The following is a 19,830-nucleotide window of genomic DNA, read 5'->3' on the forward strand; positions in this document are numbered from 1 at the left end:
CATTTCAATATTTAATTCCTAACAGGAGAGAGAAAGAAAGAAAACGTTTATGTCAGCTCACAGAAATGGAGTAGGAGATCTTTGAGTGGGATGAAGACAAGAGACAAAATTGATATAGAGTGTCTCAGCTAAATCTTCTTGCAAGCTCTCAATATTGCACAAGCCAAGAAATATGAAGGCCCGACTGCTTCCACAGGTTGGTGTACAGATTTTCTTCCATTTCTTTTATTACGTGGCTACTTTAAAGCAGTTTTAGGGGGTCGACTTCAATGAGTATATAGTATATACGGTAATTTGTAAAAAGTTAGTTTCAGAGTGAGTCACGAATCTAGGGGTAAGTGAGTTCACTTTTAAATGAATTAACTAGAACCGTATTTTACGCACTTTAAGGCGCACCTAAAAGCCTTATAATACAGTGCGCCTTATTTATGGAACAAAATTAATTCGCAAAGTCTTGCAACTAACTTGCAGCCGCCGACTAGATTTTCCCCCGAACGCCAAGTAGTCCGCGGTGTATGCTGGGATTTATTTACCGGCGTTTCATAGGCTAACCAATGTGTCAGTCATCATTTGAATCGATCGCTATTGGCTAAAGTTATTCGGAGGTAAAGGGGAGGATCCTTTTTATCATTTACAGGCTGGCATAGGCTTAAGCTGCAAAACAAAGCCTGCAATTGTCCGAAAAAGATGTGTCAATCATCAGTTGAATCGATCACTATTGGCTAAAGTTATTCGGAGGTCAAGGGGCGGATCCCTTTTATCATTTACAGGCTGGCATTGGCTTAAACGGCAAAACAAAGCCTGCAATTTGCCAAAAAAGATGAATGCGTATAGTGGCTGACAGCATACAGAAAGCATTTTTTTACTATTTTGTATTTGTAAATATTTTATTCTCCTGGATTTACTAAACTCACAGATAGAAGAGGACCACGGCTGCACATTATTATGAACACAACGACTTCGGTGAGCTACTCCGGCTATATATTATCCTGTATCTTGTTTCAGACTGAACTCGATGTTTCTGTGATAAGCGGTGCAGATGATGGATGGAATGGAGTGTCTATTTTTAAATTAAACTCAATTCCAAGTGTTTATTGTCATATATACAGTAAAGTTGCAAGCGAAAAAAAAAAATGGAAACTAAGGAACGGTTGGCATTTCTTGAATCCCAAGACTTTAACCTTCCGAATGATGGAACGATGCATTTGAGTGACATCGTACGGACACCGCATCCGTACGTGTTCTCGACACGTATTTGCCTCTTTGCAAGCTTTGGGAATGTTAAGGGGGTAATAAGTTGGACTGAACTATCTGACTGTTTTGTCGACGTTCCCATTGTAGCGCCTTATAATCCGGTGCGTCTTATGTATGTCCAAAATAGGACCAAAAACTATTTTTTCGGGTTGGGCCCTATAACCCGGGGCGCCTTATAGTGCGGAAAATACGGTAACTGTTACTAATGACTGTTTTTCAATAACACACCTAGCACTGCATATACATTATATTTCATTGTGATCAAGTATCCTTCTGTGATGGACTCTCAAACCCTTAAAATGGAATAAACACAGAAGAAAATGCTGTCCAGAGATGATTCAATCCTCAAACACTCTTCAAACAGCTCCATCGTTCTGAAATAGAAACATTGTACCAAATAATATCAGAAATTATGATTATTTCATACAAATGTGTTTACATGCATACAAACCCCGGTACAACAGCCACAGCAGTCCCCGCACAGAGCTCCGAGCAATCCGTTTATAACTTGCACGGCACACAGCGCCATCTGGATCAAACCCAAGACCAGTAGAACCCCAAACAGCCCCAGGTTCCACGACACCACACCGGCCGGCTCGGTGCATTGGGACCACAGGCTTGAGTTAGTCAGGTAGTCACTGCAAATGGGCACAACGGTAATTGCTAAATGGTCTTCATTTATATAGCGCTTCAACCAGTCACTGAGGACCTCTAAAGCGCTTTACAATGCACTTTACACAGGGTTGGGTAGGGTTACTTTAACTGGTTTACTTTCAATTACTTTTGGATTACTCCAATACCAAATATGCTGATAAAAGACAAACCAAATATGAATAAAAAGAGTAAATTTTGTGCGGGCTTGGGGAGTAACGGAATACTATCTATCTATCTATCTATCTATCTATCTATCTATCTATCTATCTATCTATCTATCTATCTATCTATCTATCTATCTATCTATCTATCTATCTATCTATCTATCTATCTATCTATCTATCTATCTATCTATCTATCTATCTATCTAGACATCTATCTAGACATCTATCTAAAAATGTCAATCAATCAATCAACATGTCTGCAGACACTACGTTGAAGACCCCTGGTTTACAGTCATCTGGAAGTTTGAGTAAGATTTTAACGGATGTATAGTAAAATTCCCCTGACCACAAAAACTAAAATAACACAAACTGGTAGTGAGTTGGGACGCTCAACAAATATTTGAGTACAGTGGAACCTCGGTTCTCGACCATAATTCGTTCGAGAACCCTGTTTGAAAACCGATTTGTTCGATCACCAAAATCATTTTTCCCATTAAAAATAATGTAAATCGTTTTCATCCGTTCCAACACCCTGAATGTTAACCTTGAATGTTTAACGTACACATAAAGCTAACCCAGGCTAATCGTATGTTCGCGTTATCGTAATCTTCCTTACGAAAGATTACGCTAACATGAACGTGTAAAAATAAAAAAATCAGGTCGTTTACAAGTCATTTAGCACCCCGGTCTCCACAACAAGTGGTGAGCGGTTCATTGGAAAGGGGGCTCCGTTCCAACACCCTGAATGTTTACCTTGAATGTTTAACGTAAACATAAAGCTAACCCAGGCTAATCGACATTCGCGTTTTTGTAATCTTCCGTACGAAAGATTACGCTAACATGAACGTGTAAAAATAAAAAAATCAGGTCGTTTACAAGTCCTTTAGCACCCGGGTCTCCACAACAAGTGGTGAGCGGTTCATTGGAAAGAGGGCTCCGTTCCAACACCCTGAATGTTGGGCTCCATTCAAACACCCTGAATGTTAACCTTGAATGTTTAACGTACACATAAAGCTAACCCAGGCTAATCGTATGTTCGCGTTATCGTAATCTTCCGTACGAAAGATTACGCTAACATGAACGTGTAAAAATAAAAAAATCAGGTCGTTTACAAGTCCTTTAGCACCGGGTCTCCACAACAAGTGGTGAGCGGTTCATTGGAAAGGGGGCTCCGTTCCAACACCCTGAATTTTTACCTTGAATGTTTAACGTAAACATAAAGCTAACCCAGGCTAATCGACATTCGCGTTTTTGTAATCTTCCGTACGAAAGATTACGCTAACATGAACGTGTAAAAATAAAAAAATCAGGTCGTTTACAAGTCCTTTAGCACCCGGGTCTCCACAACAAGTGGTGAGCGGTTCATTGGAAAGGGGGCTCCGTTCCAACACCCTGAATTTTTACCTTGAATGTTTAACGGAAACATAAAGCTAACCCAGGCTAATCGTACGTCCGCAATATCGTAATCTGCCGTACGAAAGATTACGCTAACACGAACGTGTAAAAATTAAAAAAAAGGATAAAGAAAAGAATTATGAATAGGATTTCTTACCTTTGTGGTGGTCAGCAGAAGGCGCAGGTGGACGGTGGAGCGATTATTTCTTTCTTAAATGCAATAGTTGTACGCACTACTTTTCTTTTTTTCACCTGTAGCAACTTTGCTGCTTGCACTGACTTTCTTCTGAGGCATAATTAGGGGCTAAAACACTCGGTACACCTATATTAAAAGCGAAAGCAAAACGAAGCACGTCCACACGCGATAACAGTTGGTCAGGAAAAGAGCGATCTACACCCGTACGCCGCTCAGCATCGCACCCTAGCGTACGCACTCACGCATTACCGGCGTTCGAATTCCGAATTTCTCGAAATTTTAGGTCGGACTCCGATTTGTTCCAACTGAGAGGCGTTCGAAAACCGAGGTTCCACTGTACTTAGCGTTCAACTGGGTAGGTCAAGAAATGTCTTAGTACTTTGTGTTGAAGGGATACGTCCAAACATAGGTGCCATTCACTTCAGCCAGACACTTGGGCCCGTGGTCTATGGCAACCGCTGAAATGATGACCGAGTAACCGGCGCCCGTAAGACCCACAGCAGCAAAAAGAATGGAACTCAGCATCTGAAAAGAAGACAAAGATGACATTTAATTCTGTTATCTTAGCGGTCGTACGTCTAAACCAGGGGTGTCAAACACATTTTAACTCGGGGGCCACACAGTAGAACAAACATTCTGTCGTGGGCTGGACTAGTAGATTAAAGAGAAAGAAAAAGAGAGATAAAAAAATAAGAGAAAGAGGGAGGGAAAAGGAGAGAGGGCGGGACAAAGAAAGAAAAAGAGAGAGACGGAGAGAGCGTGAGAAACAAAAGAGGTAAAAAGTCGTGAGAGAGGGGCAAAAGAAATGGAGAGGAAGAAAGAGAAATGGAAAGACAGAAGGAGAGAAAAGAGAAAAGAAAGCGCAAAGGGTAGGAAGAGAGAAAGAGAAAAGAGAGAAAAGGAAAAAAGAAAGTTAGAGCAAAAGAAGTTAAAAAGACAGAGAGAGAAAGAGACAAAGAGCAGAGAGAGAAATACAAGTACAGTGTCTTTGTTCGAGGCACCTGGCTTTGGCAAAATTAAGTTGACATATTTCAACCTGCAGCTCATTTTACTCTTGCGCTTCTCTGAGTGTTGTCTCGCGGGCCGGATTCAATCCCTCAGCTGGCCTGATTTGGCCCGCGGGCCGCCTGTTTGACGCCAGTGGTCTAAACTCTACCCCCTTGTCAAACCATACATGAAAAAGAACCCAAATCCATCCATCAATCATTTTTTCACTCAGTATGTCTTTCTGTCATGGTACCCGAGAGACTACAGAAAAATAATTCAGCAAGTTGTTTTGTGGTTATGTATCATGCCATTCTCAGGTTTGATCACAAGCGAGTGAAAACAGGGTGGTGATCATGTTTTTGTTTGGGAAGTATAACATTGTGATTCAATTTTCTTTCCTAAAAAACAATCAACTTAAACACGTTGAAGGATTTTATACATTTGACTGTAAAGGATTTTGTACTATGGAATACAAATTACATTTAATGCAAACGATATTCACTGGCTGTGGTGTGAGGTCAGTGCAACCTAGTGGAGAATATTGTTTACAGGAACGGCGAGAACGGGACATGAGGCTGATAAGATAGTCAGCACATCCGATGACGCAGAAAGGCCCTGATGACGGAGGACGGCAGGCATTGTTTTGAGAAACGCTCTGCTGTTTTGAGTTTTCCAGAAATCGAGGCGAGGTGGTGGAGCTCACATTGGGGCTTCATTGGCACGCCCATGGGAAATTAAAATTTTAAATGAAATCTGCCCCCGTGTGAAAATGTCGGCTTTTTTGTTCATCTTTTCCCTCAAGAAACGAGTGCACATTGTTGGGTGAATGTTAATGGAGTCAGATAACTCATTCGAACAATTTGGTAAACGCTACATTTTGATATTGAATTCCAAGAATTGGGATGTGAAAATCTTTTTATCAGTCCTTACCGCAACTCTCCTTCCACAGCTTTCGTTGCCACAGCACCCACAGCAGTCGTTGTTCTTCAGACCGAGGAATACCAGGGCTGGTAAAATCATCTGATATGAATGAAAATAATAACGATAATAAATGTTACGCACAATACAGAGCTTAAGTTTAGGTCTGTGGTTCTCAAGTGATCTCACTCGGAGACCCAGCACCCCGCCCTAATTACAAACCTCCACCCAAGAAAAATAATTCAAATGCATTGATTGAAAAGCTGACATCATTGTCGGCCATCTTGCTGCTACAGTTACATAAAAGCCTGTCTTTGTTCCCCCATGTAATCTCTTTTTTTCCTTTTTCTGTTTCCCTTTCTGTTATTTTTTTATTTTTTTCTTCCCTTTTCTTTTTCCTCCAAACCAACTTTCCCGGTCCTTTTGTGTGGTGTGAAAGGCGAGTGCCAACTCACATTTGCAGAGGGCCCCAACTGGTGTTTTAACTGGGCCCCAGTGTGTCTAGTTCTCACACAACCATCCTGAACCCTTTAAAAGGACATTTTTGTTGTCATGTTATTTTTGAGTTCTTCAATCATCCTCTGTGTCATTACGTTTCTACCACCACGGCAGGTTTGTATGTTTTCTGATTTCTTTGTTACTTTAATTCTGGCATTTTCAATTACCAGTTTCGGTTGTTGTTTCTCGTTTGAACATTGTCAAATTAGTTTTTTGTTTTAGTTTCTACTTTGGACATTTTGTTAGTTGCTTTGTGCCGACTTCTTTGTTTGGCATTTTGCTTCCAGTTCCTGCATTTTGCTTCCAGTTCCTGCCTCCCCCACATGGGTCCAACATCCACAACCAAAGTTTTACAATCTACTATTATGGATTGTCATTGACACTCAGTTATTTGTTTTCATTTTTGCCAATGAAAAAGCCCGCGACCAATTAAACTGTTCCGCGACCCAATTCAGGGTCCAGACCCACCACTTGAGAAGCACTGGTATAAGCCAGTTACTTCTTAGCAGGGTTGGGTAGGGTTACTTTAACCGGATTACTTTCAATTACTTTTGGATAACTCCGATACCAAATCTGCTAGTAAAAGACAAAAGAAACTAAATATGAATAAAATGAGGACTCACAACACGTGGTAAGCTTACTCTCCTGGCTTTGATCTCTTTGATCTCCGGCAAAACTAACATCAAATGCGACAGAAACAAAATGAAAAGAAATCTAAACATCATTTTTACCGTTCCATGTATTCCGTTACTCCCCAAACCTGCACAAAATTTAGTCATTTTATTCATATTTAGTTTCTTTTGTCTTTTATTAGCATATTTGGTATTGGAGTCATCCAAAAGTAATTGAAAGTAATCCAGTTACAACAACAACAAAACACACTACAAAATACATGTAGAGATCCTTGTCGAAATACACTACGAAACAAAAGACAAAATAGACAAAAGACATGACAAAAACACGTAGAAATACACGACAACACAAAACAAAAACTATTGATGACAAAATACCCGACAAAATACATGTAGAAATCCGTGACAGAATACATTAGAAAAAAAAGACAAAATACACTACAAAATACACTACAAAATACACTACAAAATACACATAGAAATCCGTGACAGAATACATTAGAAACCAAAAGACAAAATACACAACAAAATACACTACAAAATACACGTAGAGATTTGTGTCGAAATACACCTCAAAACAAAAGACAAAATACACAAAATACATGACAAAAACACGTAGAAATACACGACAACACAAAACAAAAAATATAGATGACAAAATACACCTAATCCCTAATGCCCCCAATAAGCAGGTCGGCGCCTTGCATGGCTGCATGGCCGCTATTGTTGTGTGAGTGTGTGTGTGAAGGGGTAAGTGTGAAGCACATTGTAAAGCGCGTTGGGAAATCTTCATTGACTTGAAAAGCGCTATATGAATGCAGACCATTTACCATTTACCATGTAAAAATACACAACAAAATACATGTAAAAAGCCGTGATAAAAAGCACAAGAAAATAAAGGACAAAATACACTGTAAAATACACAACAAAATACATGACAAAAACACGTAGAAATACACAACGAAACAAAAGACAAAATACCCGACAAAATACCCGACAAAATACACAACAAAATACACGTAGAGATCCGTGTCGAAATACACTACAAAACAAAAGACAAAATACACAAAATACATGACAAAAACACGTAGAAATACACAACGAAACAAAAGACAAAATACCCGACAAAATACCCGACAAAATACCCGACAAAATACACAACAAAAGACACGTAGAGATTTGTGTCGAAATACACTACAAAACAAAAGACAAAATACACAAAATACATGACAAAAACACGTAGACATACACAACGAAACAAAAGACAAAATACCCGACAAAATACCCGACAAAATACACAACAAAATACACGTAGAGATCCGTGTCGAAATACACTACGAAACAAAAGACAAAATACACAAAATACATGACAAAAACACGTAGAAATACACAACGAAACAAAAGACAAAATACCCGACAAAATACACAACAAAATACACAACAAAATACACAACAAAATACACGTAGAGATCCGTGTCGAAATACACTACAAAACAAAAGACAAAATACACAAAATACATGACAAAAACACGTAGACATACACAACGAAACAAAAGACAAAATACCCGACAAAATACACAACAAAATACACAACAAAATACACAACAAAATACACGTAGAGATCCGTGTCGAAATACACTACAAAACAAAAGACAAAATACACAAAATACATGACAAAAACACGTAGACATACACAACGAAACAAAAGACAAAATACCCGACAAAATACACAACAAAATACACAACAAAATACACAACAAAATACACGTAGAGATCCGTGTCGAAATACACTACAAAACAAAAGACAAAATACACAAAATACATGACAAAAACACGTAGACATACACAACGAAACAAAAGACAAAATACCCGACAAAATACACAACAAAATACACAACAAAATACACGTAGAGATCCGTGTCCAAATACACTACAAAACAAAAGACAAAATACACAAAATACATGACAAAAACACGTAGAAATACACAACGAAACAAAAGACAAAATACCCGACAAAATACCCGACAAAATACCCGACAAAATACCCGACAAAATACACAACAAAAGACACGTAGAGATTTGTGTCGAAATACACTACAAAACAAAAGACAAAATACACAAAATACATGACAAAAACACGTAGAAATACACAACGAAACAAAAGACAAAATACCTGACAAAATACCCGACAAAATACACAACAAAATACACGTAGAGATCCGTGTCCAAATACACTACAAAACAAAAGACAAAATACATGACAAAAACACGTAGAAATACACGACAACACAAAACAAAAAATATACATGACAAAATACACTGAATCCCTAATGCCCCCAATAAGCAGGTCAGCGCCTTGCATGGCTGACTCCCTATTGGTGTGTGAGTGTGTGTGTGAATGGGTAAGTGTGAAGCAGATTGTAAAGCGCTTTGGGAGGTTTTCATTGACTTGAAAAGCGCTATACAAATTCAGACCATTTACCATTTACGAGGACATTAAACAACAATGATTTCAATGACTTCCGAGGCTGCCACGGACTGAAAATGCACATTACCTCGAAAGTGCTTACAAAAAAAAGGAGCAACTCACCAAAATTCCCGAGCCGAGAATTCCTCCGAAACACCAGACCTCTTCCGTGATCTGGTCCGCTTCCACAACCTTACCGGCAGGAAAGAAGAGGAGGATGTTGCACAGCACACACACCACTGCCAAGAGATTCAAACTGATCCCCAGACACTTGGCAAAGCCTCCGGAGCACATTGTGGCGAAGTTTCGGACCCAAACGCAGCTACTTGTAATTTCCTAGGCTGGAGGAACATTGCATCTATGATACGGAAAACAAGACTATCCACAGCAAAAGAAACAAAAACTCGAATTTGTTTTTTGTTTTAGTTTCTTCTTTGGACATTTTGTCAGTTGCTTTGTGCCGACTTCTTTGTTTAGTATTTTGGTCCTGATTTTCGTCAATAAATACCGTCCTTGTTTTCCAGCCGCCCTGCCTCCAGTTCCTGCCTCCCCCACATGGGTCCATCATGCACAAAGTTTAACAATCTACTATAGTGGGACCTCGCTACTTCGCGGTTCCACGTTCGCGGGTTAAGAGCTTTGCGGGTCTAAAAAATAATAATAATGAAATAAAATGATAAAAAAACAAAACAAAAAAACCAATACATATATATATACTGTATATATATATATTTTTTTAAGCATTTTTGAAGGGGCGTCGCTACTTCGCGGATTTTCACTTTTCGCGGGATGTTTTGGTCTAAAGAAATAATAATAATAAAATAAAATAATTAAAAAAAAAAAAAAAAAAAAAAAATATATATATATATATATATATATATATATATATATATATATATATTTTGGTTTTTTATTTTTGGAGGGACTTCGCTATTTCCTGGATTTTCGCTTTTCGCGGGTGGTTTTGGTCCCTATTAACCGGGTCTGAAAAATGATAATAATAAAATAGAATAATTACAAAAAAAAATAAAATAAAAAATGTATATATTTTTTAAATTTTTATTTCTTACGTCCCTTCAAAAATGCTTTGATGAGAGAGAGAGAGAGAAAGAGTGAGCATGAGAAAAATACATTGAAAAAAATAGAGTGAGGGAAAGAGAGAGAAATAAAGAAGAAAGAAAGAGTAAGTGATAGAGAGTGAAAAAAAGGAAAAAGAGAGTGAGTGAGAAACACAGAAAAAGTAAGAGAGAGAGAGTGAGAGAGAGAGAGATAAGAGCATTTTTGAAGGGGCGTCGCTATTTCACGGATTTTCACTTTTCGCGGGTGGTTTTGGTCCCCATTGACCGCGTTAACCGAGGGATTACAGTATTACGGAGTGTCATTGACACTCAGTTATTTTTTTTCTTTTTTTGCCAAAGCAAAAGCCCGCGACCAACTAAATTGTTCTGCGACCCAATTCAGGGTCCCGACTCACCACTTGAGAAGCATTGGTTGAAGCCAGTTACTTAAAAAAAAGATCATTATGCCCATTTTAGAATAGAATAGAATAGAATATACCTTTATTGTCATTGTTACAAAATGGGTTAACATATTGTGACAACCAAATTGGGCATGACACTCCAGTTTCACACATTCACAGTGAGGTAAAAAGCCAAGAAGATAAAGGAACAGAGAAGATAAGGTTATAAAACAAGGAGGATAAGGCTATAGTTATAATTTACACGATATTTACACAAGAAATGTCGGCATGGAGGATACAGTTGGTATCGTAATAGGTGGTTCTTTTCTATCTTATAAGTGAATTTAAATACATATCCAAATAAGAATAACACATAAAATTAGCAAAATGATCTTTTTTTTTCTTGTTTCACGACGGAATTAAGTAATATTATGAAAATAACACCTAAAAAGAGCAAAATGATTTGCCAATGGGACAGGTGTTTTTTCTTACTTCAATACCAAAAAAAGTAATAATACAATTGGAAAAAAATGGTAAATTTTGGGATGGGCCTCAGCATCCACACGATTTTAGAAAAAAAAATCATCCTTTTTTTTCGTTTCGGGTGAGGGGGGGGGTTGCTCGTCAGAAACCGCCGAAAGCCTTTCGAGCTGCTCAATTATTCACATTTTCAGAACGAATGCGAGACAAAAAACGTACCGAATATCTCCAAAACCGCGGATCCCGTCCACATCACACGCACGCTTCGATACTTGACGTCTGACGATGGATTTCAACTTTTATAGCCCCCCGTCTTGGTTTTTCACGCCACCTCCCTAGCACCTTTGTCAAAATATGAACAATCCCACACTCACACAGAGACATTCATACATTCGCTGCCGGCCTCTTTGCATACACACCACTGATGTCGTTTCGGTGTGTGCACAGACAAACCCGGGACGTTAATGTTTTACCAGTTGGTTTTTATTTTTTTGGTGTTGTCACGAGATGTCGGACGGACCCAAATGCGGGACACAGAGGGAGGTAAAACGGAGGCTTTTATTCGATAAACATTGAAGGATTTTATACATTTTCAGTGTTCATTTTACCTGTGAAAAGTGATGGGTCCCGGGCAATGTTCCCTGTAATTTTCCTTACGGGTCTGAGCGTTCACACAAAGTCGGTGAGCAACGCTTGAAACAACGGTGAGCAACCATAATCCCAAGTGTGGCAAGATAATTAATGATGAAACATGTCCAAAACTTGACATCAAGTTACATTTTGAGTTTCCGGCAATGCAAAATTATTTCTCTCTTTTGAATGAATTGACTCATGTACTATTGCGAAGGTTGTACGACTGACAAACGTCGTTTGTTCTTATAATTCTTTCACAAGATATCCATTTCTTTTTATTTCCTGATATATTTTATCGCATAATATTAACATTTTTGGGGGCTTATTTAGTCTGTTGTAAGATACAGAACCATAATTAATCACATTTTTTAGTGGAAGTACAATGTTGGCAACAAGATTCACTTGATATAATTGGACATTATTTGAATGCAACACAACCTTTTTCTTCTTTTTTTCGGTGTTTTTTTTCCTACTTTTTGTTAAATTCCTTTAAAAAAAATCTCATTATGTTTATTTTTTCCGAGCTGTTACTTTTTTCTTTTTGTTCTCTATTTACTTTTTTCCTACATTTCTTTCTTTTCTTTTTTTCCGTCTTTTTTCTAACTTTTTCCTTCTTTTTTTATCTTCCTTTTGTTCCTTTTTTTTTTCTCAGGTTTTCACTAATTTTTCATTTTGGTATTTTTTTTCTTTTTTGTTCTATTCCCCCATTCCTTTAAGTCACGTTGTGCATAATTTTACATAATATTTGGTCATGTTGGGATTAAAGAAGCAAAAACAACCTGAAGAGCCGTTTAGGACCCAAAAGAGCCGGTTCCTTTTGGTGAGCCGAGCCGAAGAAGCCGGCTCTCGACAAACTCTTCTAACTTTACTCAACTTCGTTCTACTTCGACTCGACTTCAAAATACCGCATTTAGAACACAGCGTCGGGGGAACCCGTGTATTTTTACCTTCATGCACTGTAACTTTGACTTAAGTCGCTTCTTTATTAGTAATTTTGAGCCCTGATTTTTGTGCGCTGGCTAGATTTTCTTGTGCGCTAAGAATGTGCGAGCAGTGCGCAATTTCGCCCGCGCGCAGTTTAGAGGGAACACTGGTCCCAACAGAGATCTATGGGTCCCCAAAATTTAGTGTTATCGAGGTTGAAATTGTAAATCGGCGACAAATATATAACATAAATCTATATATTCATTCAGTTTTAATCATCAAATTATTGATTCGTTTCTGCTTCAAATTATTGTTGTTAATATACCGATTAAAAGGATAACCACAAACCTGTCTTTTTTTTTTCTCCTTTTATACTTCCTTTTTATTCTTATTTTCTTTATACAACATTATATATATATATATATATATATATATATATATATATATATATATATTTCGAACATGTTATGTGACATTATTCTGTTGTTAACTCATTGTTTTTGTCCTGTTTTTATTTTTATGTTCGAAATAAAAGTTTTCATTCATTCATTCATTCAAGATTTAGACCGGTGGAATATATGCGCAGAGGAAGACTGCAACTTCTTAGCTTGTGCACAAATTAAATTAGCGTAGACATATCCTCATCATGTGAATTGCAAAAAGAAAGGCGCATGACGCAGCTTTCAAGCTAAAAGCAAACGAGCAGTCCGATAAAGAAGGAAACAGAGCTACTGCACGTAAACTTTGCAAGCGTGTTGCTAGCGTGTTTTTGAATGAGGGAGCATGGGACGACGTCTATATGACAAAGTCTCTTTCCCATACTGGGGAAGACGACTTTGATGACATCAGTTATAAGGAGGAAGATGAGGACGGTTTACCGTGATTTTTACAAGTACGGTATGTTTTTTTTTTTACCAGACCCTTTTACTGTGTTGCGAGCATGTTGCTAGCGTGTTGCTACCTGTCACAGGCACTGTTTGGGATGAAAGTTATATTATTATTATTAAAGCTTGGAAAACTCTCTTTCTTTGAAAATATGTGTAACGGATGTATAATATGGATTTGCACCTGTATATTTTTGTAATGTATTTATTTGAGACACTTATTCTGATATGTTTTGCCAATTAAAAAAGAGGGGCGGAGCAAACGCGGGCGGACGGGAAGTGGGGTAAAGGTGAGTGAGACCTGTTGTCGCGGCGGACAATAGTGGATATATATTTTTCCCACCCTTACCTTTGTAAATATGGACTTTTTTTCCTTGGATTAGTTTCAACGGGTACCCGGACTCTGCAGGCCTGCATCAAACCTTAAGTACCGGTATAATTTTCTGTTCATTTTGCCAGCTGCGGTTTTTGGACTGTGTACTTTATATTCAGTTACAATTGCGGGACTCGAAGCCGGATTTGGGCTAATTTTGTGATTGTGTTATATGTTTTAATGAGGGCGCATGCGGCTTATATACAGGTGCAGCTTGTGTTTTTTTTTTTGTTTTTTTTTTTGTTTTCTTTATGAATGGGAACCAAATGTCCTTTCCGGTGTTGAGTGTGTATAGTGGGGTGATGCACGGTGAAAATCCGCAAATCAGCGAAAGCGTGAAAAATAAAACGCAATACAGCGAGGGATGACTGTACGTGATCCATCGAATAATCAGAAAATGGAGTAAAATGGAAAGGCTGCCTTGGACCAAGGGAGAATTGCCCGAGCGATCGTTGACATGAAGGGATCATGACCTTGGATGATCTCACAGGCATGACAGTGAGCTAACCACTCCCATTAGCACACAGTACAAGGTGACTAAACTTTTACCCGCTCACTGGATTTCTGTTTGATGAACCTGGTCAGAGGAATAAATAGCTCCATTGTATGCTCAGGGTGTGCTGGTATGGATGTTTCTTCCCAATAGTCAAGGTTTGGCAACATCCTGGAGAGCCTTCCTCATAAAAGTTAACCATCGTGGCAGAGCTCTTCACAACATCACGGTGCCAGTACACCCACCAAATGCGAGATAAAAACAAAATTAAACTGTAAAACATTTCAACCGTAATTGTTAGGTTTTGAGGGTGGACCGAAGTAAGGGCAACAGGGACTGAAGCAGGGGTGCTCAAAATAAGGATGGTATAAAATGTTTTTAAAGTTAAGAATTGTTTAGTGGAAAAAAATCTGAGCGATTCAACTCATGCCGAGTACAACAAAACCAAATATCAACTTGAGTTCTTGAATAATAATCTAAAATCTCATTCTACATATAACAAGATATTAAATCCTTTTGGGAAATATTTTAATAGATCATTAAAATGTTTTTCTTAAGAATTGCTAAGCGAAAAACATCAGTGTGAATCTAAAATCTCATTCTACATATAACAAGATATTATATCCTTTTTGGAAATATTTTAATAGATCATTAAAATGTTTTTCCTAAGAAGTAGTTCAGGAGGTAGCGCGCTCATCTTTGGATCAAGAGATCGCAGGTTCGATTCCCGGCTCCTCCGTGTTACATGTCGAAGTGTCCTTGGGTAAGACACTGAACCCCTAATGCCCCCAATAAGCAGGTTAGCGCCTTACATGGCTGCAAGGCCGCTATTGGGAAATGTGGAGCACATTGTAAAGCGCTTTGGGAAGTCATTGACTTGAAAAGCGCTATATAAATGCAGATCATTTCATTTCATTTCATATTTACTAACAAAACCAGGAACAAAGTAACAAACATATAAGGGTTCACATTTTGTCCACATGATGGCCTAGTGGAGTTACCCAATGCAAAATCTACCGCACCCCTCCTCTAATTTGAAATCTATTGTTCCTGATTGTTGAACAGTGACTAAAATACAGCTCATAATGGTCAAGAGAAGATTTGTTCGATTTTGAGGAGCATTGCAACATACTTCTTTTAAGTCATGAAGGATTTTATACAGTTGACTATAAAAGATTTTATACGATTGAATACAAGTTACATTTATTGAGTGCAATGAAGATTTTCACCGAGTAGGCTGTAGTTCAATGACAGGTCACGCCGTTCCAAATGCCGAATATTTTGACCAGGGAATTTTGATAACAGGACTCTGACGGAGGACGGCAGGCGATGTTTCGATGACGTAGAAACGCTCGGTGTTGTTTTGAGTTTTCCAGACATCGTGACGCCCAGGGGGGCTTCCTTGGCACGCCCATGGGAGGAGTCGAGACGCCATCTTGCGGGGAGACGTGGGCCGAGAGGAGAAAGCTGGAGGACTTCAGAGGAGGCTTGACAGAGACTCGAGCAAAACTAATTCGGCTAAATCGGCCATATTCGATGGAGTTCACTTAGTTAAATTGTTTATGAAATTAAATCTGTCGGCTATTCTTGTTCATCTTTTCCACCAAGAAACGAGCGCGCATTGTTGGGTGACTGTAGGTTGTGTTCGGTTAATGGAGTCAGATAACTAATTTAAACAATTTGGTAAACGATACATTTTGATATTTAAATTCCCAAGACTGGTCATCCTGGAAGGGAGATTACCACTTTTGAGGCCCCTTCACAAGGTTTCTTATTTTCCTCATGTTGAGGTTTTTGAGTTTTTCCTCGCTCGCATGTTGGTTTAAGATCAGGGGAATGCTGTAATTGTAATCTGTGCAGTCCTTTGAGACATTTTGTGATAATGGGCTATACAAATGAATGTGACTTGACTTGACAAAACAACAAAATGTCATGGTTGCCATGGCGCCCAATTGGCCCCGCCCGTGTGGCGCCAGCTGCGGCTTGTTGAGAGATTGGCTTTCTGTCTATATTAAGCTCAGCGGTCTCTTGCTTTCTTTGTCAGCCCGTCAAACGAATTTCTGCCCCACAAGACGTGGGTTCTGACTTGGTCCGGTTTTCCTGTTGGTATTTCCAGTCCGGTATTGTTCCTGTTGATTTTTGCCCTGTTTAATTTCTGGGTTTTGTCCTGTTGTTATTTTCTCCAGTTTTTGTTCCCGTCTAGTTTCCCCTGTTTATTTTCGATATCCTGATTTGTTATCTATCTTGTCTGTCCCGTCCTGTCCAGTATCGACCCCATCTGTCCAGTATCAACTCAGGCAATTGGAATCAATCTCGTCGGTTTCTGGTTTCCTATTATTCCATGCCAGACCGGCAGACAAACGTGCATGACTCCCCATTTCCCGTAAAACAAAGGCTTGTGTGAGAACGTCACGTGATTGGGTTCTGATCCTGTTCTGGTTCTTGACACAAAATGTCCAAACCAATCCAAACCGGACATGATCCAAACCAGAGGTGAATACCAAACCAGAAATGCAAGAACAAAGTAAAAAACAAAGAAGTGGGCACTTGGGCAACTAATAACAAACTGTTTAAACAAGAAACAATAAAAACAATGCTGTGGCAGTGCAAAGACAAATGCAAGGAACAAAGTCAACAAAAACAAGTCGGCACAAAGTAACAAACAAAATGTCCAAATCACAAACGGGAAACAAAATCTGACAATGCCAGTGGAAAGGAAATGACAACACCCCGTGTGCTGTCTTAATAGTCATTATAAAGGGCCAGGATAATTACAAACAAGTATCTGTTGATTTGATACACCTCTGCCCAGTTCCAAACCCAGTTGGCACCCACTGGGTAGAGTGGGGGTAACCAGATCCCAACATTTGGCCAAAGAAAACAAGCAAAATAAATTGAAGAACGGGACGGCCGAGGGGCTTTCTCCTCGCCACTGGGACAGGAACTTGTACCGGCTGAGGTGACTTCTCCTCGCCACCAAGACAGGAACCAGAAGGGGTCTAGGGCAGGGGTTGGCCAACCAGGTTCTCAAGAACCGCATCTCCTGAATGTTTTTGGATTTTCTCTGCTCCAATTTAGGTGATTCCAATAAGATGGATCATTAACAATCTCCCAAACAGTTTGCGAACAAGCTTAAAATTTGCAACATCTGAGTTGGAGAAGAGAAACCTTTAAAACATGCAGGACATGCGGCTCATGAGGACCAGGTCACCCACCCCTGGCCTAGGGGCTTTCCCCTCACTGCCGAGACAGGAACCAGAAGCTGCCATGGGGAAAGGGATGTGGTGGGGAAGGGGAAAGGTCCTCTGGTGGTTGGGTCATTTATATGCCACTTGCATCTGGGATTCTGTTTTCGTGTCAGTTTTGGTTTGGACAGTTTTCTAGTTGTTTTAAAACCTGGTTTGTTTTTTATGTTGTTCCTAGTTTTTGTTAATAAATAGCATCCTTTGTCAAGCATCCATTACTGTCATGGTTGCCATGGCGCCCAATTGGTCCCCACCGTGTGGCGCCAGGTTCTGTCACGATTGCCACGACGCCCAATCGGCACCATGGGTTCAAATCCAGCTACCAGCCTTCCTGTGCAGAGTTTGCATGTTCTCCCCGTGCTTGTGTGGGTTTTCCTCCGGGCACTGCGGTTTTCTTCTCAAATTCGTAAAAACTTTGCATGTCAGGTTAATTGGACGGTCTAAAATGTCCCTACGTGTGAAATAGGGAGCGAGTTGTCTGTCTTTTTGTGCCCTGTGACAAGCTGGCAACCAATTTAGGGTGTCCTCTGCTAACTGCCCAAAGATAGATGGGATGGGCTCCAGCACCCCCGCAACTCTATTGAGGATAAGCGGTTCAGATAATGGATGGATGGATGGTATTATGTCTCCAATGGCGACTGGTGGGCAGTGCGTAGAGAAGGGGTTGTGGCTTATACAGGACCAACAGAATTTATGGTGAACGTGTGCTGAATTTTGGTCTCTTTTGGTCTTTTTTTTTATCTGGAGAGAAAAACAAAAACATCTAGGAGAGTACCCAGAAATAGAGAAGGAGATAATCGAGTGGTTTGAAGCCCAGTAACAAAATAGACATGGAGTGTCTCGGATAAGAATTAGTTTGCAAGCTCTCAAGAGGATGTATGAAGATTTAACTGTTCCCTAGGTTGGGCTACCTTTTTTCTATTGTTTCTTCATTTCACGACTATTATAAAGCATAGGGGATCTTCTTCTACGTGAGTATGTATATCTAGATGGTTACATTCAGAGTAATGCACTACTTTCTGGTGAGTAATCACAGGGGTAACTGAAGTACTTTTTAAATGATATAACTAGTAACTGTATCTAATTACTGCTTTTAAGTAGAGCTCCCAATACTTCTTACAGATGCTAAAAGCTACGTTGACAACCCAGGCCTCAGAACCTCTGCAAAGCAGCCAGTAAGCACAGATAATCAATATAGAAAGGTATATCTTTGTATCGGTCTGTTTTTTTAGTCTGTACAGTCTGGGCCTATCACACTTTGTTGACTCTAGATTGGACTGTGGAGATAGCTGACCCTCCCTGGATGCTTTTTCATCCCACTGTCTTATATTTTTCATTGCCTTATCTGCTGTGAGTATATTTTGTCAAGGGACTTTGGATTTGAGTTATTTCATACATTATTCATCATTCACATTCATTCATTCATTCATTCATTCATTCATTCATTCGAATGTTAATGTGTCATTATTCCTCTCTTTCTCTCTGCCTCTCGCATGTCCTTAGAGAGAGTCCACTCTTTAAAATTTCAGGGTGTGCACATCTCCGACGACCTGGTCTGCAAACACCAGAGCGGTGGTAGGGAAGGCCCAGCAGCGACTACATTTCCTGAGAGTGCTCAGGAAAAATCATCCAAAACAGCAGCTGCAGGTGTCCTTTTACAAAGCCACAGTGGAGAGCATTCTAACATACTGCATTACGGTGTGGTATGCTGGGTGCACAGCAGCAGTTAGGAAAACGCTCCAGTGGGTCATCAAAACAGCCCAGAAAATTGTCGGTTGCTCTCTGCCCAGTCTGGAGGACATTGCCTGCTCTCGCTACCTCAGCAGAGCAGAAAACATCATAAAGGACTTTTCTCACCCCGGCCACCACCTCTTTGACCTGCAGCCTTCCGGCAAGTGCTACAGGTCACACAAAACAAAAACAAACAGACTCAGAGACGCAAAACAGATGCGGCAACAAACACGAATTAAGCCGGGAGTCTACCAATGGACACGGCAGGTTAGCCGGCTGGCCAACTGCTAATGAGGCTAGCTTCGACAACCCTAACGCTAACAGGGAGCTATATATTATACCATTTGCAAGACACGCGGCGAAAAACACATGTCATATGTTTCACTGGTGGTCTAGTGCAAGCGGTCAGGAACATTTATGACCCAAAGAGTCATAGAAACAAA

At 39.6% G+C, this 19,830-nt stretch overlaps 1 protein-coding gene across 1 annotated transcript; it reads right to left on the reverse strand.

Annotated features, from left to right (window-relative positions):
* Nucleotides 1-1,170: 1,170 nt before the first annotated feature.
* On the reverse strand, nt 1,171-11,528 carry tm4sf4 (transmembrane 4 L six family member 4). The gene is made up of 6 exons (XM_088349449.1): nt 11,324-11,528; nt 9,289-9,506; nt 5,581-5,670; nt 4,043-4,188; nt 1,706-1,892; nt 1,171-1,628 (listed from the first exon to the last, which is right to left on the reverse strand). Exons 2-6 carry the CDS (start codon nt 9,457-9,459, stop codon nt 1,611-1,613), a joined length of 612 nt encoding a protein of 203 aa, XP_088205575.1. The 5' UTR covers nt 9,460-9,506; nt 11,324-11,528; the 3' UTR covers nt 1,171-1,610.
* Nucleotides 11,529-19,830: the final 8,302 nt, after the last annotated feature.

Source organism: Urocampus carinirostris, chromosome 12 (genome assembly GCF_059441175.1).
Source record: "Urocampus carinirostris isolate Australia breed hairy pipefish chromosome 12, RoL_Ucar_1.0, whole genome shotgun sequence".
Taxonomy (NCBI): domain Eukaryota; kingdom Metazoa; phylum Chordata; class Actinopteri; order Syngnathiformes; family Syngnathidae; genus Urocampus; species Urocampus carinirostris.

Coding starts and splice junctions, on each gene's coding strand:
- tm4sf4 (XM_088349449.1), bottom strand. CDS start 9,459: ATGTGCTCCGGAGGCTTTGCCAAGTGTCTGGGGATCAGTTTGAATCTC. Junction 5,671..9,288: donor TTCTCGGCTCGGGAATTTTG/GTGAGTTGCTCC, acceptor CATTCATATCAG/ATGATTTTACCAGCCCTGGT. Junction 4,189..5,580: donor GCTGTGGAAGGAGAGTTGCG/GTAAGGACTGAT, acceptor TCTTCTTTTCAG/ATGCTGAGTTCCATTCTTTT.